This window comes from Spea bombifrons, chromosome 11 (assembly GCF_027358695.1).
Source record: "Spea bombifrons isolate aSpeBom1 chromosome 11, aSpeBom1.2.pri, whole genome shotgun sequence".
Taxonomy (NCBI): domain Eukaryota; kingdom Metazoa; phylum Chordata; class Amphibia; order Anura; family Pelobatidae; genus Spea; species Spea bombifrons.
This window is the reverse complement of record NC_071097.1, coordinates 29877640-29904678: the sequence shown is the minus strand read 5'-3', so window position 1 is coordinate 29904678 and position 27039 is coordinate 29877640. Positions and strand designations below refer to the sequence as shown.

The 27039-nt window shown below is 40.4% G+C and overlaps 1 protein-coding gene across 1 annotated transcript in view; it reads right to left on the bottom strand.

Annotated features, from left to right (window-relative positions):
- Positions 1-22764, bottom strand: part of FBXW4 (F-box and WD repeat domain containing 4) — a 69625-nt gene extending 46861 nt beyond the window's left edge. Inside the window, exons 1-5 of the mRNA XM_053450186.1 lie at positions 22439-22764; positions 9981-10076; positions 8007-8192; positions 5301-5433; positions 2751-2845 (exon numbers count right to left, since the gene is read on the bottom strand). Coding sequence (XP_053306161.1) covers positions 2751-2845; positions 5301-5433; positions 8007-8192; positions 9981-10076; positions 22439-22629 — 701 coding nt within the window. The 5' untranslated portion in view covers positions 22630-22764. The remainder of the gene's footprint in view (positions 1-2750; positions 2846-5300; positions 5434-8006; positions 8193-9980; positions 10077-22438) is intronic.
- Between the last annotated feature and the right edge of the window lie 4275 nt (positions 22765-27039).

The window sequence follows — 27039 nt, the reverse complement described above, 5'->3', positions numbered from 1 at the left end:
AAATACTAAGTTGACTGAAAACATGTGTTTTTAGGCTTTTTTAAAGCAGCAATGATCGGTGTTAATAGTTACAAAGAAAAAACCTTTGAGACCTAGTCCCTGGGATGACAATATCGTACGTTCTGCTGTATCCAGCAATCTAGACAAGCGACATTGTTCGCAACCCATACATCCAGATTGCGTTATTAAACCACCGTTGTCTGGGAATCTTCCCGAGATCCGATGCTATGGATCGTGGCGTTTTTCAGCCTTCTTAACTACGCAAACGATGCGCTGAGAATTATATGTATGTTTTCCGTGCTGAATAAATGTTGCTGCTGCTTTGACAAATTTATACCAAATGTTTGTATTGTTGGAATGTTATAATCTTACATGAAACATCTCAATTTGCTTCCCGTATGAAAGAAGACAGATGGGATTAGCTGCACGATACCCTTCGTTGAACTAAAATACGTTCTACATCAGCAAAATGTTTAAGCCAAGGACCGTTAAGAAGTTTACTTAATCAATACGTAAATTATTGCCCTTGCAGGCATATTTCTAAAGAGCAACATATGTTCTGCTCTATTACCAATACGGAGCATGAAGAAACAACATTATCCGTGAAGCTTCTTGAGCCAAATGGAACACATATGGGTTTCGTCAAGAACGTTACGTCTGCGTTAGAATACTGAAGCGTCCGCCATCAGCATCTTGTACATAAGAAGGGACTGCAAGGTTTCCAAAGCCTTTCATCCATGCCAAAGGAGACGAGAATATTGTTTTAGGAAGCGTATCTTCTTCTGATCTGCCTCTACCCTCCTCGGCATACAGGTCTCTCCCCCCATTTGCTTTCTTGTTCTATAAGACTGTGATTTGTTGTGAAGTGACAGGTTTATAGGTTAGCTGACACCTTTACTCCCAGGAATTTTAATTAACTTCTCTCATCATTAATATGTTAAAAAGCAGTTTCCATTATCCGAGGTCACTAGTGTGTTGAGGGGAGCTGCTATATCAGCCATCAAATTGAAGAATTAATGACGTGGATAATCGTCTGTAATTCAAAAAAAAATAAAAAAATGCGATGCATGGGGCAGAGGCTGGATAGGTAATTGGGGGTGATGGGAGGTCTCTGATGGTCTCACGTAAAATGGGTGACTGACTCGAACCCGGCCTTTATGGGCTAGCTGCTCGCTCAGATCATGTCCATCATTCAGGGCAAAAAGAAAACACTCTGAGTAAATATTGTGACAGTCAGAGTGTGCGAGTCTGCTGTGTGCCGGCTTTAAAAATGGAGCCGAGGGAAAGCAGACACTGTCCTGACAAGAGACGAGCTCAAAAGGTCATCACTTAAGCATGCCCAGCTTTTCAGCAACAGTTAAAGCTCCGGACTCCCACCTGTTGAAAACGGAGGTCTGAGGATACGGTGATAGAGAAAGAAAAAATGTCTTATCACCGACATGAGCTTTAACAGAGACGTCCAGCGTAAGGAACGATGTCCCGATACGTACCGCTCAACAGATCCAACAGAATACATACTTCATACCTTTTCTACACGGCAGGTTACAGTTCCAAACACGCTACCTTCCGCCTAATTCCGTAACAATTTGTAACATCAAAAAGAACCCTAATTTCCTTAAATTCTTCTCATGGATTTAAACCCAACGGAAAATGCGATTTAAGGGAACGCGCGGCATGTTTTGAATTGGAAGAGTAATTGTCAAAATTGGTTTTAAGTGTAAGGTGGGGGGTGGACAAGCATTATTTCTCCAGAAATATTGGTTTTACTTCTTAAAATGTTTAAAAAATTAAAGACTTATTTTAGATTTATTTTTTTTTACAACGCTCCATATTGGTCATGAAAGAAGCCATCATTTGCAAGTTTGTTTTGACAGCATCGCATTTACAATGGGGCACACCAATGATCAAAGGGAATCCTATAGTATTATAGCTTGTACCAGTCATTGCATGATTCCTCTGTCTGCTAAACCTGAGCTTTCAAAGAACGTTCCCCGTCCACAAAATATATTACTTCATTGCTACAGAGTTGCTGTGCAGGGAATAAGAATCAAAAGGTTTCAGAGAAGGATGGTGAGTAAGGTCTAAGCAAAATGTTTTGGGTTTTTTTTTTGTTTCTTCCGCCACAAACTCATCAATTTCATTAGCCTGCGGGAGAAATAAATTCTACGTAAATGTTAATAGAGCTCCATGCAGTTAAATAATAGATTATGCCCCCTTTGATCAGGATGAGACATGTAACATAGGATTTCAGGGACTACGAGGATCCAATGTCTAACGTCTGAATCACAGCTGTCAGCTAACCTTGCCCTGTCAAACAAAGAAAAAAATAATTGCTAGCTTAGGCATTGGCCTAAATCAACCTATTTAGACCTAGAACGGCAAATACATATTTGCAAACCATAGTTATAGGACAAATTATTGATTCCGCATGCCTGTGGAAATATAAATGTGATTGATAATTGATTTAGTAAGCTAAATTCATTCTGTAAATCCAAAAGAAGACAGAGGTGTCTCGGTGTTTTAAGGATGTTACGCATGCGTTTTTAGTAGCCTGACCACGGCGTTATAGGTCACCGCAACGAGACTAAGAACTTGAAGTTGTGCTTTTATTTGTCCGCATCTATCACGCTACGATTTAGGCATGTTTGAACACAGAGTTGAAAGCAATACCAACTGCTTCTGGTTTTAAAAAGCATTCTTTAACATCTCCAACGCTGAGCAATTTGGCCTCCGTCACATATTCCTCTTACCTTAAGAGGGGGCTTATGGCAATTGACCAAACTCTGTCATCTGTCTGAATGGTATGTAGGCACTGACCAACTCTGCTGGATGAAAGGGACCACACCTGAACAGAACGAGAAAAGACAGACGTATTTAAATGTCAATTGCAATTACAATACACTTATCCTGAGATGGTTCGACCAAACGTATTCACATTCTTTTTTTGAACAGAGGTGTTCTAGACTTTCTGTATGACCTCCAGACTTTCTGAAAATTAAATTCTGCTTGTATTTTATCTCAATACGTTCTAGGCTTCTATATGATATTAGGTCCTCCTCATTAAAACGACTGGCAACACTACCTGAGTCTGTACTCCATGACAAGCAGAGCCATTCTCACCTTTAATTCCAGTATGTGTAACTTGTATATGATGTCATCAGATGACTTAACCCCCCAACTGGCCCATTAACAGCCATAGTGAATTGGGGAGCCTGAACCCAATAGGGTAATTTGCAGTAGTGAAACAGCCCAGGCTTCCAACTTCCCTGACCTGCAACCCTAGGCAAGCATACACCACTGGCTGTCGGATAATTATACCGTATAGCCAAACAAATGCCAATACTACACTTTTTAGAATTTAAAGGAATAAGGGTCCATTTATTGATTTTACTATTTATAAAATAAAACATTAACTACACTGGAAACACACTGAATGAAGGAATTACAAACATCCATTATAGTGTAAAGACCCACCGGTGTTTTTATCACTAAGCTTGGTCTTTACCCAAATCTGCAGAGTTTGTTATTTTACACGTATTCGCTTAGCACAAAGGGAATTGTGTGCTATTCATGTCAACAGGAATTTAGCATCGCACCAAAAGTAACCGAATGAAGACAAGCTTAACCCTCCTAAGCTTTCATATCTCCCACAGGTTAAAAATATTGCTGGGAGAAGCCTATCTCATGCCTATCAGCGAGGAATGTACATTAACAGCTTCTCCGGGCTTAACTGTAATCGACACTCTACAGCCCTCAATGGTATCCACACTTCCCGCATTTAGCGTTGCCATTAGCGTGTGCCTCCCCTACGCCAACGAAGAATCACTTGAAATACATAATAGCATGTCGGGAACACAAAGACAGGTTTGGGTTTATCCAAAGACAATGATTTACTGTAAAGCTAAATGCATTGGGCGAAAAAATGAAAACGCAAAATGTACTAATTCGACACATTGTTAATTGAAGATGGCAGCACATTGCCGTACTTCCAAAATGTGCCATTAGTATGAGGAAACTGCTCATCGCTTACTGCATTGGGTTTACATAGTCCTAGTTATGTATCGTTCTCCTAAAAATCAATTAAATGAGACTACATGAGACCTTCAAGTTCTCGTTGGATTATAACTCACACCAACTTCAGGCTGTCTGTGGCAAAGAACTATTAGCCAGAAGAAAGTCCATTTGCACCGGAGAGTCCAACGTGTACTCACTTAAAAACTGCTCATGCGAGTGGTTTTATAACTGAGCTCAAATTGTTTTAAGAGCAAGCTGGTGTCTATCTATGTGAATGCGGTGTATGCTAATGCTTTAGAAATAGATCAATCAGAATCACACCATGAGTAATAAACGCAAGGTAGAAACTGAAACCATAAAACGTACAATGAAACCGATGGCTGGACAAATAGGTTTCACTGTTTGATCTTTTCTTTGGGCTAAGAAACAACAAATATCCCTAAAGTGCTCTAAAGTGCTGTATCAGCAATCTTTCAAGAGACGTGATACAAGGTAGATGCTCGTATACAGGGTATAGAATAGTGTCAGGAGCCGGGTTTACAACAAGGACTTAAACCAAACTTTGATGATTTTATAAGTCACTGTGAAGACACAAAAACCCAGAATTAGCTTTTTCTTTCACAATATTGTTGTTTTTTTGTTATATATGTTTTTTGCCTATCGTGTGGGTTTGGTAAGTGGCAGATAGACCGTTGGTAGAGGTGGGCCAGAGTTGGACTATACATCTATCTTACATGTCCCAGGACATTTGGGAAGTATGGCATGTTGTGACCAAATAATGTATAAAAATATAATATATATAACTGTATGGGAAGAAACCGAAAACACATTTAACAAAAATATTCCAAAACCACCTAATACAAACATTTTCCTCATCAACTACCCAGGTTTCCCACTCGATCCACATTCCAGATAGAAATCTTTGTGACGGAAAACTATTATGTTACTTTAGTTGAGACTATCTATAGTGTTTGAAAATGACATTCCATAAAAAAATTCATTTTCATCTCTCGGAAAGTATATCTCTTAATTGTTTTGTGATAAAACATAACAACTTTTACAAGAGTCTCGGTGACAGGAAACATGGAGAAACGGGAAAGAACATTTCCCCGTGGCATGTGTCCAAGCGTTCTGCTCACCACACGTACCTGATTAGCTAATCAACCAACAACGTGAGAAACATACTTAGTCGCATAACTTAATGTCATTCGTGGCATATTTGGAGAGAAACACTCATCAGAGTGGCGGGTAGAAGGTTTCTTTTCCGTTCTGAGTGCTACGCTTACCCGAGCAGTGCGGTCCCTGGAGCCGCTGACTATAATGCCTCCATGGCAATCCACGCAGTTCACGTCCTGCTCATGAGCTGTGAATTGGATACTGAAAGAACTGTGGACCTTATGGAGGGAAATTTTTCCATCCCTGCAAATAAATAAGCATTACAGTTAATACACTTACTGCTAACATACTGTAAAAAGTTTTTTTTAAGCTCAGTTAGCCTTTTAAACCTTAATCAGAGAACACAGGAGTGATGGGATGGGATTGATAAAGGGCCACTGGAACACAAAAGTGATGGGATGGAAGGGATAAAGGGCCATTGGAACCCAGGAGTGATGGGAGTGATAAAGGGCCATTGGAACCCAGGAGTGATAAAGGGCCATTGGAACCCAGGAGTGATGGGAGTGATAAAGGGCCATTGGCCATCAAAAAAAAAACCAGTCCTTTCCAGCTATAACATTAACACCGTCTGCGTTGGATTTTTGATCCATTTCATGTTATTTTAATGGATTTGCTTTTCTTTCAAAAACAAGGACATTTCTTAGTGACCCCAAACAGTTGAACGGTATAAATACTGAGTCCCCCAGACCTTTTTAAGGTTACCAAGTATTCTATAGGTTGAGAATAAAAATGCTCATGTTGGACCATACCTGCCCCGGCAAGCATGAGTTTTCAAGTCACCTTAAAGCAGTGCAACCGAGCTTGCCCACGGAATGAGACAAAGCATTTATCTCCTTTATGAAGGGGATTATCTACTAACTCTCCTGTGCTCATTCTGACATTTTAGTGTGAATCTTCAAAAAGGCATGACCTCAGCCCAGGTTTAGGCTTTGGATACATTGTACCTTTGAAGAACTACATTGTCTTAAGTCTACGTGTCGGGGCAGAAGCTCTAACCTTCCATGACGAATGAAATCTCCATGAAATAGATCAAAAACACCTGAAATGGTATGACAGAGGAATGACAAACAATAGCATCTTACTAACTAAATGTTTACAAGGGGAATTTCACCAGTAAGTGCAACGCCATTGGCCTTTCAACAACTAACATGGATGAGTCAAGCTTTTCTCTTTTAAGACATTTTACTGTCTGCAGGTTAATAAAAAAAAAAGGTAATTTAAAAGATTTTTAAGATTTTTTTTTGTGTTTCTCTGCCTGGAAAGAAAGTTTCTACAATATAGTTCACCAAGAGGGATCCAACTCACTATTCATCATAAGCCACTGAGTATCTTTTTAAAGAATAACTTAAAAAAGCTGGTGAGGGTCAGTGGATATAGAAGGTCATTTAACAGGAGATCGGAACGATCAGTTGGCATTGATAACAGATATTTTTAAAACTACAAAAGGCTTTCTTATATATGATTCCTCTTCCCAGAGACAAGACAATTACATTAATTTGGAGCCTACAAATAAAAACATGTTATCTAATCATTTCAATCAATATTTTGTACAGGACTGGTCAACTTACTGAGAGTCTGCAAGAGTATAGACTTTGTATCCTTTTCATAAAGTAAGCGAGTCGAGCCACTGAACAGTTGGCCAACTGAATATGGGTCTTCATGTAACCAACATTGACAAAATGGCATCCAAACAGAAAAAATAGCGAGTAACTACCACGATGGACAAGTTCTATCGTTCTGATGTATATGTTTGTTCATGAGAACATCAACTGTACAGGTCTGGGGTCCAGATTCATACTTTTGACAGCATGCAGGAGTCCATTACCAGATGTTCTGGACCCAAGTCCATGGATGCCACCAGCGCTATAAACCACCATCTCTCACATGCACTCAGAAATATAATCTGGAACTTAGGATAGCCAACAGATGGGTAAATAATTGCACTGATGAAAGATAAGCGTGTGTTTGCTAAAAGTGTTCAAAAGTGTCTATACATACATACACCCCAGTAAGGTATAACACCCAGCCTATTTCGGCTTTTAGCACCGTAAACCACTGAAAAAGAGGCTTTCATGTACACCTGAGTTTTATAAACAAAACCATAACTTTGGGGATTCGGCTAAGAGCAGAACAATAGGGAGATATATGCTTTCTTAAAACTATATATACAGACAAAGCGACATTTGGAATGCGATCCAGAAATAAAAATAGCGGGTAATGTATAAAAATAAAAAAGTGACCCCTTGAAAGTGATCTCTTCATCATAGCATCCAATGAAATCTCTCTGTTCGTTTGACATCCCGTTGGCTGAGATGGTAATAGGACCACTTTTTAAACTTTTCACCAAATTTCACTTTTTATAAGTAACTCCTTTAGATTTGGTGGCAGGTAGTCGCCATTAGTTTTATCTTATATTCAGCATAGCCTTACATTAAATGATATGCATTTAATACATACAATACCCGAGTGTCACTTTTAAATAAACCTGATTTAGAATCCACTCTATACATTGGGACAATCCACCCAGCTCCTTGGCTTTCACGAGATGCCTTCAGCTTTTAAGTGCATTATGTGTTGTGCTCGCCAGTGCTGGTTCACATTTATGGGGGAAAACGTTCTGATTAATTTCAACAGGGGCCAACTTTCAACTTTAATGCCAGTGATAGTCTGCTGCAAGCATCAAAATCTGGAGGAGAACGCAGGCAGCAGAGGGGGCTGTAACATTTTAACAAGGTCCAAATGACGTATATAACATATGCATCCTCCTTTGGAGGGACTGCATGGTACAGTAAACTGTTTACAGACGTCGGGCTTACCCTCCTCCGCTAATGATGTGAGAATTGTTAATTACAAATCGGCATACATCCTCCTGGTGGCCCAAAAACACGGCAAAAGGTCTTCGGTGCAAACCGTTATTATGGGGGCGCAGTTGATAAGCTCGGATTTCTTCCGCCTGAGAGAGGTACAACAAATCACCCGTGACTTGTATCCATGGCATTAAACTGTAGGATTTAAAAGAGACAGCCAATAAGAGGAATGACAAAAAATAAACAACAACAACAAAAATTACATTAAAGTCGTAACGGAAACATAGCAGGAAAATACAGGTTCCAATAAAAGCCGGAATTAGATGAGCGTGCTTGGGAGATTTGAATGGCATGGAGCGTTTGATCCATATAAAAGGTGCGTCCCTTTTTTCTATAAATTTCACATTTAGTACTTGGAATTGGTTAATTATGTCAGTGTGTAAGATTTTTATTATTTCTTTCTATTTAATACGTTGGAAAATGTGACTATTACAAAGCTATACAGTCAGCTATGACATCATCAAAGTCTTCTGCGATTGTTCAGAAACAGCAAACATTTAACATACTCAATACTCTACCGCATCATATAAAAAGGGTGTCTTTTATTCACTAACAGTTAATGTGGAACATTTTATGAAACTACAATGATTAAACAAACTATACACTCCGCATATGAAGCCATGACATCAGCAAGATCCCATAAAAGCTTGCAGACTTTTTCACACACCCTTATCTATGACAACACATCTAATCCAACCAAAGGCTACTTAATCCAACCAAGGGCTAGTTTGCCACGCAACGCTGATGTGTGTGTATGTGTTTGCATACAACTGTAAGTGGACATGTCCATGATAATAGGAAGAGTATGCATGATAGCGTTACCGTGAGATTACACGTGCATATAAACGTCTTATAAAAACAATACTAAGTAGTCACGGTGCTACATGGTTTTGTGGTATAAATGCTACACTTTAGTGTTTGAAACAGATGTTTCAATGAATAAATGTAAAACGTTTCTATTCAATTAAATAACCCCAACCCCACCTCGATGTCCAACCACTGATGATAAATTGCAGAAGAAGTGATGGAAGGACCTTCCCAGGTAAGTATAACCGTGAAACAACAAAGACCTAGAAGCTGTTCGCTCCACTTTATCCCACACTAAATAACCCTGTGCCGATGCAACAGGAGACATTAGACTTCTCTTAGTAATTTTCACTTCATAGTCTTGGTTGTCCCCCCGGGTATTTGTACTGTCTTCTGATATTAAGTGACAGCAAATCCATTTACTGGCAAACTCTGTCATCACAAACGGATGATTACGATCTATCAGCGGCAGAAGATGTTTTATGGGACAGGAGTTCCTGCTCACGCATCTATCTTGGAGAGCTTGTTCATAGAGCTGCAGGTACAAAGAGAACAGAGTCTCTTAACTTTTCCTCGCTCTTATTAATTGCATCACAAAGCTAAAGTCACTGCATGGTTGAATTAAATGGCACCTGGAGATATTTCTTTCCCTAGGCGACATCATTCTCAAATGAACAAGATTATAATAAATCAAAATATCAGAATATCATTAATATCATAATGAATTATAATGAACAAGTTAGATCCTTCCCACAAGAAACGATTTGGACCGCAGGTTAAATATCTCCAAAAGCAACACCTATATGTCTTCAGACTTACAGCCATCAGTGCATGTGGGTGACAAAAGGCCTTATACCCCACTGCTAATCGGCACTGACAAAGGAGCGGAGATAAATATATGTGATATAGCTTTTCCACTAGACATTAAGCCATACATCTACCATTAATTGGTCTCCCTTCATTGGGTTAAGAACGTCTGAAGAAAGTCCCACTATGACTGTCGCGACACATATATATATACAGCCCTTGCAGTGAATTCAGTCTTAGATGAGTTCCTCAGGCACAAAATTAGTGGCTGTAAATCCCCACAGATAAACCGATAAATAAGGCACTTGCTTGCGTTTCCATTTGAGAAGTATATCTTGCCGGCAGCGTCCATTTTTCCAGTTTTGGGAAACTCGCACTCTTTCCTTTACTGAAATTCCAGGAACCCTGCAATTATAATAATAATAATGAAGTTATTTCGCATACATGGAGGAACATATAATAAATTGCAAGTGCAGACTATATAACCTGGTTCAACATATCACATATAATACTGAAGCGCTCATCATTTTCAAGAAAAAGGTTATGTCATAATATGTAAAATAGGTTATAGAACGACGCTTCCTAATGCTTCTTCACCGACTGCATGTTGAGTAAATCTACAAAAGGTTCAAAGGTTTGGGGTCACTTAGCTGTTTTTATGGAAACCAAGGACATTTTTAGTTGTAACATAATTTTCAAAAGGGTTTTCTAACGATCAATTAGCCTTTTAAACTTAAACTTGGATCAGCAAACAGAACGTGCCATTGGAACACAGGAGTGATGGGAGTGATAAAGGGCCATTGGAACACAGGAGTGATGGGAGTGATAAAGGGCCATTGGAACACAGGAGTGATGGGAGTGATAAAGGGCCATTGGAACACAGGAGTGATGGGAGTGATAAAGGGCCATTGGAACACAGGAGTGATGGGAGTGATAAAAGGCCATTGGAACACAGGAGTGATGGGAGTGGTAAAGCCTAACAAAAAAAAGACGGGAGAAAACATTGAAGCTGCGCAGGTTGTGGTGACTACACATAAGAGACGGTAACATGGTCTGCTGCATAAGTATTCAACATTGTGGACCAACACAAAAGGGCCAAGCGCCGCAAGATAATTCCGGAATTGTGTAATTTTAGGCCCCCTGCACGGCCCTGAGGACAGCCTTGCACATAACTTTATACTTTAACTGGAAAGCACATCTAAAAATCAAAGGATTAATAGTTCTTCATTATCAGAAGCACAAAAGCCAACCAACCATCTAAAAAAAAAACGTGTTTATGTTTGTTTCCAAAAGTTCTAAAAGGGAACGCAAAATATTGTCATTGAGCCCGAGATAAGATCCCAATGGGTAACAAAGGCTGCCAAAAAGGTGGAAACGCGGGGCTAGCAATCCGGCGGTTATTGTTATAAATGGCCATGTAACAAAACGATGGGCCCGTGTACGGATACAGCACACCTAGCTATTAATACATGGAGGAATTTCTAACCTGGCCCCGGGGCCTGCCCAAATCTCCATTTTCCCAGCCCTTTTTTCAATGCCTAAGGCTCATTTTTCTCCCCATTCTCTCTTCTCCATCTTCCGGCACTTAGAGACCATTATAATTTGACTGCATTCCTGGGCATCTGACCTGTTTTAAACAAAACAAAAAAGCGAGCCTTTCGATCATTTAAATCTTTGCCGGCAGTTGGCCTATGATCAGCAAAGCTAGACCGGAGAATAATTTAGAGGTCTTACAACTCCTCTGCTGAAAAGGGATTCCAGAAATAAAAGAGAAGGAAGGGGGGGAGAAAAAAAAACTAATAACTGTGCTAGTTCCCAGCAGCAAACAAAACAAAAATAATTAAAAAACAACAAACGGCTAAAAGAAAACCTAGAAGGTTTATTCAAAACGTATACATTTGGTAAAAACTCATCATCACCGCCTATATGCATGGAGTGGCGGGACTCGAAAATGATTTCCAGAAACAAAATGAGTCAGACGCTGTCTTATGGGACCGTATATATATGTGTAACTACATCAAAAAGCAACAACCACAGGCTGAGAAACAACGGGGAGGACCTACGGGAGTTTTCCAGCAGGAGAAGTGGAAAGCTACATGAAGAATTACGCCATACAACCGGCGCAGGCCACCAAAGCTTTTCTCCGTGGTAAAATGCAGACATGGTGGAGTGTGCTGACCTGAAACGGTTACAAGAGGCTTAGATGTAGTGTAAGGACATTTTATTTTACTGAGATGGTAGTAGATAAAAGGAACAGCCTCCTAGCAGAAGTGGCCCAAGCCGATAGGGAAGAGTTTAACTAAGCCTAAATTCAACACCGAGTCTCCACAGCAGGAACAAATAAGGCAGACTGGACGGGCCAAATGGTTCTTATCCGTCTTCAAATGCTATGTTTCTATAAAATAGGTTTTTATTGTTCTATAGTTAACGCTCGGTCAGTACGTCTCGGCTTTGGCAGGTAAGCACTGAAGTTTGCTGAACTTTACGCTGTACGTGGGACTCGTGTAAGCTCATCACACCCTGTATTTTAGACATCACGCTCATAGAGAGCACTTGAGCTTAACTCAACAAATGCATCTCAACGATTCTTGAGTAGCTCGACATCCCCTGTGGTTTCTACTGGGCTCTTCAACTAGGCTTGTAAGATCTTAATAAAGTGTCTATTCCCTAATCTTTAATTTCGTACATACTAAGCTCAGAGTAACTTATAAAATACTCGCTGGTGGGTTTCCTCGCCATCTACTGACCAGCTCCCAGCTTCCAAGACTTCCCTCAAATTGGGTATCTCTCAATTAGAATAGGCAATAAGCATAGGATCTCAGCATGGAAAACACATTTAAGCTTTTAAGGACAAAATAGCCAACTATTTGCCACATGGGCTGAGATACCATTTTGAACTTAGTAGAGAATACGTGAACTACCATCCCAAGGCTATTCTTAGTTCAGCTCGACCCTTAGTGAATAGACCCCCAACTTTACTTTCATACAGCAAGTCTCTGCAGCCTTTCCATGGCACACAGCGGGGTCCCAGGTGCAGGCAGTCCCACCGAATTCCACCCAGGTCACTGGTGAATACCCAGTGTGATAATTATCAGGTTACAACCCAGTAATTATCACATCTGGGGTGACCTCTGACAATTAAGACTTAGTGCATAATCCCTAATGTGATCCAAATCTCCCACAGAGTACGGTGGGTGTTTTAACTGCCGATGGAATGTGCTTCTATGTGTCGTTCAAAAACTTGGCTATACTATTATCTTAAATTGCAGAAACTGTTATACTTTAGAAATGGCAACATTAGAATCTGCTGGCGCTATACAAATATTACACAAGCGGATGAATTTTACATGACAAATGTTTTAATATTTCTTTCTCGTGATGAATAAAAAAAAAGTCAATACACATATGACTTTAAACACTAAAAATTAGGACCGCGGTAAGCTATGTAGATTTGATTTATTTCAAAGTTGAATTTGAATCCGGTGGCTTTTTTTTTTTTTTTGAGATTCTCCGGATGTGGTGTGTGAGTGTATGACAATGCTCCTCATCACTGAAGATTCAGAAATACAATGCTCTGTATGCAAGTTATTATATAAAAAATGCTACATGTTAACACACAACGTGCCATTGGAACACAGGAGTGATGGGAGTGATAAAGGGCCATTGGAACACAGGAGTGATGGGAGTGATAAAGGGCCATTGGAACACAGGAGTGATGGGAGTGATAAAGGGCCATTGGAACACAGGAGTGATGGGAGTGATAAAGGGCCATTGGAACACAGGAGTGATGGGAATGTTAAAGGGCCATTGGAACACAGGAGTGATGGGAGTGATAAAGGGCCGTTGGAACACAGGAGTGATGGGAGTGATAAAGGGCCGTTGGAACACAGGAGTGATGGGAGTGATAAAGGCCTCTGTACGTCTATGAAGATATTCCATTAAAAAAAAAAAAAAAAAAAAAAAAAAAAAAAATCAGCCGTTTCCAGCTATAACAGTCATTTATAACATTAACAAAACTGTGAACCGTAGGGTATATTTCTATAATTTAAAGAAATTCTATCTTGGAAATAAATCTATTACAATCATATTGCAAATACAGAATACACCAGGTATTGGGGGTATCAGTTTCTCTAAGTTTTTTCTATGTTTAGCAAGTTATAGTCTTTTGACACATCAGTCATAGCATAAAGGACCACATCACTTATATAAACGGCTATCGATGGCTTATGAGGTAACCTAAATAGCCTCAATCATGAAAAACCGACCCTCTTGAAACTTTTGAAATGTTGGTGAATATACATGAAATATACAATTATCTAGATTAGAATGCTTGATACGGATGAGATCATTTTTTGAGATCATGCTAGAATTTTAATGTATCACCAAAGTAATTAGAGAGTACCGTGCCAGGTATTATTCGCAAAAGTGACACTTTCTGTGGACCTTCCACTCGTCATTACCTACTCATTAAAGTCTTGGTAGACGGTTGCTATTAATTCTCAGACGACCTTGGGCTGTACAACAACCGGTACGTGAAAATATAGCTTGTGAATATGATATGAAATGCCCTTTCCATTTGCCAGCTTGTCCCTGCTCTTGTCCAAGGTTCTGAAAGCGAAGGCACCGATTCCATGTGCCCTGTCAAGTAACTTCTCAACTGGGAGATGGATAGCAAACCACACATTATAATCACGGACTATTGTAGCAACCCCATACTGTTTAAGGCACTTAACACCTTCCATATATAAGGAACTAAACCTATACAAGTTCAGGCTGGATGAGAACTTTTTCACCCCCCCACACACTTTAGGGATGTTAGGTTAGGGCGATTAATTACTCCCCTGGGGAGAGCGATGGCCCCAAACCGTGATCTCAATGTTTAGGCTAGTTTTCCTAACACTCTCGTATTTGAAGAATTGTTGGTTAGTGCACCCATTGCAGAGCTTATGGTGTCCGCTCATAGAAATTGCAGAAACTATACAACAGGGGTTGACAAATTTGGTTTACCTCTAGGAGCCATCTACAAGAAATTAAGAGTCAACTGACTTGGCACTATACATTTAAACACATACACACACGCTGACTCTAGCACTATACATATACACATGGTCTCTGACATAACAGTATAAACACACACTCGCAGACTGATCGCCACATATACACACTGACTGACACTACAGTATACATTCATACACTATCCACCCACACCTTGTAGAGACATGCCAAGCCACTGCCTATCGTACGGGGGCACGATGAAGAGGGTGTAATGAGGCACCCAGCAGGGTCGTATAACGTACATTACGTGACCCCGCGGCCTCATGGCACCTCCTTCACCGCACCACCACAGGAAAGCGGGTTCTCAATGGTAGGCCTGGTCAGTTTTTACTCCAAAACCCTGGGCACCAGGTTTGTCGAGCCCTGGTATACAAATCACAACAAAAGACTCTCATATTCACACAATAACCAAACGCATCTGATATACAAAGTATCACAAGTCACTAATGATATTCTTTAAGTCCGCACCAGTTCTCCCAGATTGCTTTCCTTATATTAATGCTGTAAAAAAACAGTTCAGTGGGGGGGACACAGAGAAACATTTTCTTCAAATGAAGGATTTCCTCTCTAACTTGGCCACTATACCAGAAGAAATGCAATATCCCTCGCGAGCTCGGTTTACAGCTGCATGAAAGAGGTATACCGAAGGCGGCTGCTCCACAACCGTCATCACAGTTACTGTGTCTATCCCACGCAAAACTGCTTTAGCGCTTTATATTATATATATATATATTCTAGATTGTAAGCTCTGTCGAGCAGGGCCCTCATAACCTATGTTTCCGTAAGCCTAAATTGTTATGCCCTGTTTACCCGCTAGAGTATACTGCACTGGGTATGACAGATAGATAATACACCAGCTGTCACAACGGCAAATTTGCATTGACGGCCCATTTTGGCTGACATTACATTTTACATTTTACCTTTTTGTAAGTGCTATAAAAGTACAATTTTCACAACAATATCTGGCACAATAATCTATTAGCGATATTAATGATCTTATTACATGACAATAAGAGAAATTCTAAATCCCGTGCGGAATGAAGTACCTTGATTCGTGGAATGCGACGCCGATTGTCTAGAGACTTTTGTCAACACGTGAGAACGATACAAAAATAAAATTTAAGCACTCAGTGGGAAGGAGAACAGACACAGCAAGTTCCAAGCCGGTGACGTGCTGGCAAAATTTCATTAGTGATCCCATTGGAGAAAGGGGGTGTTAAGAGTAAACGGCGAGGTTTGCTCCAAATACACACGTGATAAGTAGATTAGCTAGGATATTCAAATTAGCACGGAGTGCGTTTACTTGCGTATACACAGCATTAGGAACAGGGAAAGGAATTTTCTAAGAAGCAATTGGGAGTAGGGTGTGTGTTCCAACCATGGGGCCAAAATCTTAATTAAAGCGTTATGCACACTCGCTTCTTTAGAACTATATAGTTAAGGTGCCATTACCACGTGATTACCTATGTCGCGTCCTCTGAAAGGATTAAAGGAAAGGAATAGGACGTCACATTAAGCAGTCAAGGAAAAAGAAAGTCTAAAAAATTATATATGTTAACACTTTTCTTTTGTTTTGTTTTTTTAAACGGTCAGTCATCTTAAATGACAGGTTACCAATTCCAACTGGAAAACTGGCTGAAACAGTAAAATAGCCATCAAAGTATTAGGGATGATTTAACGATTCTTCAAGAAATGGCAAATTACTGAGCGCTATAATTATCTCCATTTTGGGGTCACCAGACCTGAAAAGCAGTCTAGTTGTATTATCATTGTGTGGAGAATAAGCAACGTGTGTCTAATCAGTAAGGGGCTGTGCGGTCAACTCTTTGGAATTTAAAAGAATTAGAAACATCATTCTTAGTACCGGCGAATGTCCAAACCTTTCTCCCGATATTATTATTAATCATGTACAGTTTTGCCTAATTAATGTTTTTTTTTTTCTTGGGAACACTTAACCGTCATGTGACACACAAGTAGCTAATGATTGGCTACTTTAACAGGCATCTGAATAATAAAAGTTAGGGTTCCTTATTTATTTTAACATGGGAATCCTTAAATCCTTGTAAGGCGGAGGGGTTGATGAGCATGGTTAAGGTTTTTTTTTTGTGTGTTAAAAATAAAAAATATGGACATGTCTTTGCAGAGCTTTTGCAAGAGCCTCTCGTGAGAGTGATAGCTTTTCAATTAACCTTTGCACTGTCCACAAGTGCATTACAAATACAATGAAGTGCGCTACACTAAACTATTAATCTGGGCTTCAGCAAATTAGTCTCTGGGGGAGAGGATTATCAAACAAGGTTCATAGCAGGTAACACATGCCCAGGGGGTCAATGACGCTGCGCCTTTTGGAAGAAGCCAAACCTACGTGGTTACAATCTAATTTTAAGACGACTCGTCCATTAGCACTGTTGAGATGATTATATAATTACTTAATTGATTTTACGCTAGAACAAATGTATGTCACTAATGTCCATCAAGATATACACGGCGTAACTTTAAAAACCGTCCGTGTATCGGTTTCAATCTACAAAAAAAGTATATTGTGCACATGGCTTCACATCCAGCATAGGTTCCCATTCGTGATAGCCCTATAAACGTGATCAACCATCCGTGTATTTCATTTACTTTCCCAACGACAATGCCCGCTTCTTCCATAATCTGCAAGCTTCCGTAAAATGCAAATAGACCCAGACCGGCAGAGGCAAATAGGGATAAGTTATATGGCTGCCCACCATCCGCTGCCTTGACTATGAATGAGTCAAATAGTAAAAGTGTTAAGAGTTACTTTGGCAAGGAACTCAACATTTTGTGAAAATGAAGCATGAGTCAGATTTGGCACTTACTAAACCTTTACTACGGCTTATCCCATACCTTATGATAATATAGTCATCATTATGGTCTATTTATAAAACTTGGAAGAGTCAGCAAACCCAACCTCGTTTGAGTAAATATTATTCCGTAAGTTATCTTTTTTTTTTTTTCTACATTTTGTGGATTTCAAGCTAAAACTTTGCGATTGCATCAACATCCGTGTCTTAACTGTCACATGTATGTAGGTATAGAACAACCATATGTAGGTAGAATGTTCAGGCTCGTGCAGATTCAAACCTGTGTGATGGTCAAAGCTGTGCCTCAAGCGTCAAGTGTATGAGGGAGTCACATGGGCTGGGAAACAAAAAAATCGTGTTCATGGGTATCTTAGACATGTCCAAATTTTTCCCCTTAACCCCCCCCCCTTACTGCATTTGCCCCTTCCCATATTCTGCCCCAGCTATTTTTTGGACAGGGCATAAGGTCGGCCGAACACATCTCATATCTCCATGCATACTTACCACCAGCTCTGGTACTGGCAAAGGCATGTGCAGATACTGCGTACATTGATTTCACGTCTCTGATTGGCTGATTTTTTTTAAATTTTATTTATTACGCATTTTCCCCCTCCCATTTTTGAAGAGCGCATATTAAAATACTCACAGAGCACTTTAATATGCTTTCTTTTTCAGTGAGGCTTCCAGGGACAGTTAATTGTCCCTAAAAAGACCAGACGCATTACAAATTGTTTCACGAGTAATTGACTTCAGGGGGCAAGCAAAAGTGCCACTTACAGGGCAATTATTCTTCCTCTGTTTAAACATGTTTAATTATATTCATTATATCAGAAGAAACATTAAATCAGTAAAAGTTTTTTTGTTTTTAATTCAGTGCTTGACAAACCCAGAGAACCAGGAAGCCGCAGCTCCTAAAAACTGTATTTCCAGCACATTTCACTTTATTGGATATTATTCTTTCCTGTCAATTTTGCTGAACCAACACAACCACATTAGGAGGCGTGTGATGCGCTGTACCAAAATCTGATAAATTTTTTCCAACAAATGTTATACATTTTTGCCATTAAAAGATCCCCTTTGGTAGACAAGATTTCAATGACTATTGCATAATCGTTATGTTTTCCTATTAAACTGCCTGCTTACTGGCTAATGTCTGGAAACACTTGCCAAGGAGTCTTGGCACAAACATGCAAGAGACCTCTTCATCATGAATTGTCTTCCAACAAGAAATATGAAGAAGAAGAAAAAAAAAAAAAGATGTCAGTGCTTTACTAAGCAGACTTCGTCATTAATCATAAAAATTGGCAAGTAACGTTACTTGTGAAGTGCAGCTGTGAGAATACAGCAGATCAGAAATAAATAAAAACTAGAACACGAAACAGGGGCAAATTAAAAACACTGGCGATATTAACAGCTCCCACCAAGCAAATGCGTGTCCCTAAATCACAACTTTTACATTACATTAATCATTCTCTGCGTGTACAGACAGAAGAGAACATTTATTTATGATCTGCAGCCACTGGCTGAAGACAAAAGTGCTTTTTGCCAATGGGCTGCTTAATCCTTGTATCTAATTCTGCAGCAAAATCAAAGTATTGATCGGGTTTCCCGTAAGCAGACGGCAGAAAGTCCTGCAAGTTAATACATTATTCCATCATCCCGGGCAATGCGGTACAGGAGGGGTAAGTCCCTTTAAAGGGACCCTACAGCCATCGTGTGCACTTTCATGAATGGGATAGCTGCATGGTCCCATTACATTTTTGTGGTGTACCCTCTGCAAATGCATTAGCCCCCTCCCTGGATGCCCAGGTATTTTCTGTGCAAGAGACATATCCCTCCAAGAGATATATTTACAGTCAGTTATCGCCAATGCTGGCTCTGCAAATTCTGGGGGTGAAAGTGCTCTCATTGATTTAAACAAAAGCGCTTTCCTGCCACTGATTAGGTGTTTCAAACAGGCAATCTGTGGCAAGAATGGTCAGAGGAGGGGCAACTGCAGGGTTTCAACTTCTAACTTTAAAGAAAGACAAAGATATTAAGTCTTGAATGTTTGTGACCGCATCTTACCCCAAGAATATACTGTATCACTAAAAGGTATCGTTTAAGGGAGAAGTACAGCATTCTCCTTTTTTCTTGAAGAAGAGGCCTCAGTACTCTTAAAAGCGTACAATGTAGTGCAATTCAGCCAGCCAATAAGGGTATAATTTTAACCAAATTTGCTTATTTGAAACACGAAGCCGACAGCTCTTGGAAGGTAGCTGGTAATACGGCCGCCTATTCATCTTTCACCATTTCCAATGAATGTTTAAATGTGATTTCCCTGCGTTTCATTAGTTAAAATCTCATGCATTGCCAAAGCCCGGACGTACTGCGGTTATCGAGGCTCAAAGCTTGAGTTCTTCAAATGTCTTTTTCCCAATAAGATTAATGACATGCTAAGTTTCCAAAGGCAGTATTTAGGGCTCTTCGAAAAAATATGACATTATCAGTCAATTCATTATACTAAATAGGTGTCTATATTACGTTTCGGATAAGCACCTGTTATGGGGGGACTAGGTTGTGGATACATATCAGGTTATAGTATTTCCAGCATAAATCCACGTGTGTGTATAGCAATCACAACCTGTCATATTTGCCCTTTATTCCAGAATAAACAAACCCAATTTGGATAGTCTGCCCTCATAGCTAAAATCTTCCATTCCTTAAGTTTTGTTGCACTTCTCTGAAGTCTTTCCAGTTCCATAATGTATTTATTATGAACGTCTGCCCAAAATTTTTACTCCATTCCAAGGTGAAATCGGACCAAACTGTAGACGCTAAATCATAACTCGGACTCTTGTGCTCCGCCACCCGTTCGCAGGCGATACATTATGCCTAGTCCTTGCAGCTAGCATGTTGGCGCACGGTTGCCAATTCTACGGTGTAGAAGTACTTACAAACCCTCGTCTGCAGAGATTTCATCCCTCAACACATTACTGTTTGAGTTACCATTTACAATCCACCGTTTAAAGTTCCGGTCACTAACGTTGTCATTCTGCAAAGCAGGGTATTATCTGAACGCATGATCACATGTAACTTAACGGCGACACACAGCTGGTCATTGTTTATGAGCGGCATTTCTAGGAGCGAAGATCCAAATGTGCAACAGCCTCAAAGGAGGATGATGAGTGTTCTTGATCATTGCTCACTAAAAACTCACCTATTTAGAGAAGCCTAACCTCCTAATTCCCTTAACCTGCATCCAGAAGCCACCTATCTCCTCCGTCATCATCTCCATGCCAGACTTCTCAACATCGACCTCCCTATAATCAAACCAACCTCACCGAAAGCCTTACCGCTTAAAAAGAGTGATGTCATCAAAAAGGACAAAGTCAGAAATGATTTGTTACCTTGTCACTTTGGTTTAATCCACCCAGATGTAACAACTTCTGCAATAAATCTAATTTTCCGCTAATCACTTAATAAAAAACAATGCCGTGGAATATAATGTAGTTTAAACCACTACAAATAACCAGTTTTGCACCAAAACACAAAATTCAATGATTTTCCCTAACAGCTTTATGGAAGTTACGACACTATGCAGGGAAAGTAACACCTTAACAGCACAAATGGATAACTAATGTCAAAAGTAATATAAAAACGTGGCACTAAATCCAAATATGTCACATTTAAAATGAGAAAAATAACTATTATCATCCAGTAAAATTTAACTTTTATTGGTAACGTCTTAAAATGAGGAACTATCCAATTTGTTGCGATGGCTGCAGTAACGTATCCTAAAGTAGCAGCGTACAGAGCAGGATTCACTTGCTGATATTCTAGCTTTTCGTCTGCGTGTCAGCTGTCTGTGTGTTTGGGATGGGAAACGGGATTTAACGAAGCGTTTTGTGTGACAAATCTCACCCTACAGCAGGATAGATTCCACAGACGTTTGTGCAGAAAAAGCTATCTATTCCGGTTCATAGTCGTACAGAGGCCTTTCTCACTCCCATCACTCCTGTGTTCCAATGGCCCTTTATCACTCCCATCACTCCTGTGTTCCAATGGCCCTTTATCACTCCCATCACTCCTGTGTTCCGACAGCACACTGTGTTCGCCAAGTTTAAAAGGCGAGTTGATCATTAGAAACCCCTTTTGCAATTATGCTACAGCTAGAAATTCCTTGTTTGCTATAAAAACAGCTAAGTGACCCCAAACTTTTTAAAGGTTTTGTGTATACGTACAAATTTATATGAAAGCTGCAGAAAAGGTTAATGGAGTAAATACATGTGGGAGATACTGTAGCGGTGTGCAATGCTGATATGGGGGAAATTTGCAGGGGGGAGGGCAAAAACATTTAAAAGCACCACACAGCTATGATATACATGATGGCTGGAATGTTCCCTTTAGAGGAAAAGGGGTGATAGTAAATTCTATTCAAACATAAGTAATTTTCTTCCAGAAAATAAAAGGTGACCACAACTTGGGATGTATTTACTAAAACATACTGTCCCTAATTATTCCTCCCCGCATGAGCGATTTTTTGGGAAGGGTCCCTGTCAAATGGGACTATAGGGCAACCCACAGAAATACATGTCCCTGTTTTTTTGTTTTTTACTTAAAATATAAGTCGCCATAACACATTTCTGATATTTCCCGTCAAATAGACAGAAGCCAGTGCGTCACATACTGTGTAGCTCCTTAGCAGTGTGGCTGGAGTTGGGCCTGCGCTAGTTACGTTAGAGAATAGGGGTGTTACATTACTTTCGTGACGTCAACAAGCCAGCGAACAGCAACCATGCGTCTTAGCAACAACGCAATTTACGTGGGGCTAGCGGTAGTACTAGGCCGCAGCACTGTGTCTAGCCCCCAGCGAGCGGGGAGGGGAGACGGAGAAGGACTTACGCGTCTGCACCCTGCTGCAAGAAGCCGGAGTTAAGGCACTTTTTGGCTATCCTCCTCCACACGGCATCCCTGTTGGTGAAACAGTAGAGCTTCCTGCACACCTGCCCGAGCCGCCCCAGAGCCTGGCCGTCCAGGTAGGAGAAGATGAGCAGGAGGATTTCCTCGGGCAGGTACAGCAAGTGGGGCCACATGTCCGGGCCCTGCAGGCCTCGCCCTGGTCGGGCCGGTCGCTCGGGGTCTGGGGGTTGTTTGGCCTCTGCCTGCTCTCCTCTCCCATGTTGGTAGCCGGATCAGAAGTAGTTAGGAAGGGAAGCCATGGCAGTGAGGGGGGGGTGTGCGTGTGAGGAAGTCACGTGGGGCTGGCAGGAAACCAGCTGTCAATACACTTCCGAGCCATGCCGTGTATGGAGGCCACAGCAGGCTGTCATACCTCCCAAGTGTCCACTTTTACAGAAGGGACAGTCCCTCTTTTTGCCATTTAATGCCATTGCCCATCTTTCCTCCAATGAAGTCCCTCTTTTCTGTTATCTGAAAATGTTGGTTTGTCATAAGCCCTGGTGTGTGTGGAAACAGCAAAAATTGTGTTTACATTTAATTCTGTTAATAAAATACATTATTCTTCTCGTTAGTGAATACATAAATAGCCGCCGATGTGCTCAGTACGTGATGGTGCCTTGTGTGGGGGCCCCTCGGGTCCATCAGCGCACCTTATTTTTATCCCTCGCTTAGCCTGTGGCTGGTGGGAGGAAGCAGCGCTGTGTACGGCACTGAAGTGATCTGGTCTCGGCTGTGGCCCTAACGCTTTTAGAGCACCGGTTTTCCTTTTTCTACACAGAGTACTTCTGGCTTTAAAATATATATATATATAGCGATCATAAAGTCTGTCAGTAACACATCTAATTGCACCCGCTAAAATTGGGGTCCCACTTTGGCCATTGAACATTTTGGGAGGTATGGGCTCTTCGATTAACTCAAAAGCTGACAATAGGCAGCGATGACCGTACCTGGGAACTTACAGGCTCCGGCTACCCTGGGCCCTCCGTTTGTGGGATGTGTGTAGGCTGCTCAGGGGAAGAGGAGTAGGCTGTGCCGCGACGCAGTTACCGCAGCTCAGAGTTACCTCTTGGAGACCCAGAGAAGCGGTGCTTAACCCAGAATCTCTGGACAAATGCTGGAGAATTCCCAGGTATGGTAATGAGTAGTATAAAATACATACGTTAGGGACCGATCAAGCCTTTGGGAGCTCTGATCAACCAGATTTAGGGAATGCATCTCTAACCAGCAGTGTACTTAAAGGTACAGACAGCCACAAAAGTAAACCATTTGTTTTAGTTTTAAAGCAGTAGAAGCTACCCGGCCCTTTAGAGTTCTGAGAATCGATATTTACACTGGAGTCCTCTTAATGGGCTTACGTGCCCCTTGCGTTTATGGGCTTTTGCCGAGTTGAGGACTGAGCCCAGCCACAAGTGGAAGTCAACTGAAGAATGAGTACCGCAGACGTGTGAGCTGACAGATGCCAAAGCTCGCTCCTGCCTTTATAAGTTCGTTCATCCATTCCTAGAAGAAGTTTCAAGGCAGCCGCTAGGTTTGATAGCTGTTGGGGTCTCGCAGAGACTCTTATTAAGCAAAGTTATGGCTGCCCCCTTAAATAAACTTGTGACTTCAGCAGATATGTGTGTTTGTTTTAATAAATCTACACAATGGGCGATTTACATTGATATGATCCTTATCCGTTTATTTTGCAAGTATTATTTATTATATCATTAATATAACCCTTCTGCCTCATGTTTCAGGGTTTTTTCATACTTTCAGCAGAGGGGATGCTCAACATCAACTGTTATTGGGTTTTAACTAATCTTAAGAGAACTGTATATTTTTTTGGAGGTCCTTCCAATATTTTATATTAAAGGGCAGACATTTAAATCATTTACTACCGCGGTGTACATTCTTCAATTTATTTCCGTTATATCGGTTACCCACCGCCCTCCGTAAGATTGTGAACATGTATGGTGAACATGTATGGACAAGGTGTAAAGTTTTAGCAGCTCTCCTTGGAATAAAGTCATTTATATGGAGGCTAAGAATCATTATGATGTAATCATGTGGAATGATGTCTATAAGTTATTCTCCATTAGAGGTTTTTATATGATGCCTGAAGCAGAAGACATTGTGAATAAAGGCAGCACCTATATTCTTTTGAGCTATACATTTACTTAAATCTCTGTATAGATCGCCTCTTTCTCTACTCTCGCTTCAAGTACTGTTAGTCTGTGACTGGCCTCACATGTTTTGTCTTATTTCATGTTTCATTTATGTTACATATTAAGTGTTACATTATGGGTGCAAGGATTTTTGGTACCCCTTCAACCATTAGGATATCTTTAATGTAAAAAAGTTATACGGTATAAACTTTTTTGCATCAAGTTTTGATACATAATGAATGCTTTACTATATTTCAAGTCATACAAGGACCCGGAATCTGTCTGACGTTTTAACCAGCCTACTGCCCTTCAGCAGGGACTCATGGGAGAGCCACATGATACTTATAATTAGATGTCACAATGTTCAAGTTGTGATGACCCAGGGATTCCCAAAATACTATGCAGCAGCTACTAGAAAGTGACCGTTTCCGTTTCCATCCGTTCCAAGAATGTAGAACAAATTAATGAATATTTGCAACCAGAGGTATTTATTCACTAAAGAGTTTGCAGGAGAATTGTGGTTTTAACTCTCTCACTTCACTATACGTTATAAAGGAAGCTCACTGGGGTTGGCCCTTCATAATGAACAGTGAAGTCAATGAGTTGAAACACAACTCTCCATTTAGTGAATAAACCTAACCTTATAGTCTTCCAACAACTTCCTATAGAACCACAAGTTACCATCCTCATTGTGAGACATCTCCATAAACAGTTAATCTGTAACATCCACATATAATCCTCTAGCAATAACAGTAGAGAATCTAATTAGACTCTACACATGTTTAATCCTACGGTAATTATAGGTTAAATTATTTTCGGTACTTTTTAGTTTTTGTAAGGCGTCAGTCGACGGACTGCGATCAGCCTGGAGACCTCATCCTACTGTACGTTGGGTTGAGAGTATCATGTCATGTAAACTGATATTATCTAATCCTACAGCTGGAGCCGAATCGAAAATAAAACCTGAAGTTACTTAAATAACTTATGAAGTAATACGCCGTATCAGTGTTACTGCACAGATTCCTCCATCCAGCACAGGAACTAGCATTGCGTTACTATTAATGTGAGAGAAGTCTGCATCACATAGACTACACAATACTTATGCCTATAAGGGCATGTACAAAAACAATTCAATTTTAAGGAATCCAAAATGTGCAACGTTTCCAATGAACTTTAAGAATTCTAGGCTGAGAGATGCACATAAGGATGCAAGATATGCCGCCGTTACATGGACTCCCTGATTATTATACACCTGCTCTTTAATAGAAAGCCTTTAGCGTAGGACAGGGTAGGAACCAAAAGGTGGCATACCCTGTGTCCTCACCTGCATACCTCTAGCTAGAAGTCTTGAAGTGTGCTGGAAACCAGTGGTGCGCTAAGGTAAGTGCTACATGTGCCCAGCGAGGTCACCTAATGCACGTTACATGACCTCATGGATGTAGGGTGTCATCGACACGTAAACTCTCATAGGAAGTACAAGCAACAGGGAAGACAGGGCTCTGTCCAAGGTAAGAGGGATGGGGAGGTGAGCTGTGTGAGCTGCACAAGTTATTGGAGGAGAGTAAGCGTGAGCGTACGTTTATAGTGTTACATTACATGTTATAGTGTGTAAGCATTACTTTGCGTTACTCTATGGAGTGTGCATTTATTTGTGTATGGTGTTAGCGTATATGTAAGTATAGGGTGTTAGAGTGTGTGAGTGTTAGAGTATGTGTGTTAGTGTGTGGGATAGTATTGGGTTTCAGCATGTGTGTGTCATTGAACTACCTAGCATTGTCTCTATTTGAGATTTATGTTATGCCCTGTAAAAAGAGAAGGGAAATACTTTATGACAAACATGAAACATATTCCTTGTGTGCTAATCATACAAAAATACCAATAAAATAAAATGATCATTGTTCTGTTGTATTGACTTGAACAAGCCAGGGCTACCCTGTTGCGTTTCACAGAATCATTTGAGGATATCTCTTGTAATTTAGCACTCTATAATATGGCAGGGATATCACACAAGGACATGTATTTCATGACAAAGGAATGCAGACAATAAAACATGCATATTCCAGTGTTTAGAATATTCCTTACGGGATCTTATACTAGTCTTAAATTTTTGTTTGTGTTCAGGGACTGTCTCATCAAAAATTTAGGCTGCAAAATATACGGATTGTTTCTGGACCCTGAACAATTCACGTGTAAATCTAACCCGATGTCACCATACCGTACGGTTAGACACCATCTTAGAACAATCTTGGCACCTTTTAAAGGTCATGAAAGTCATATATAGGTTTATTTGTGTTTTTTTTATACATATAGCTGTAATTAATATAAAACTTAAGGGATCTCCATGATTAGGTCCACTCATCATTTTTATTATTATATCCATACCAAGGCCTTCTTAGGTGC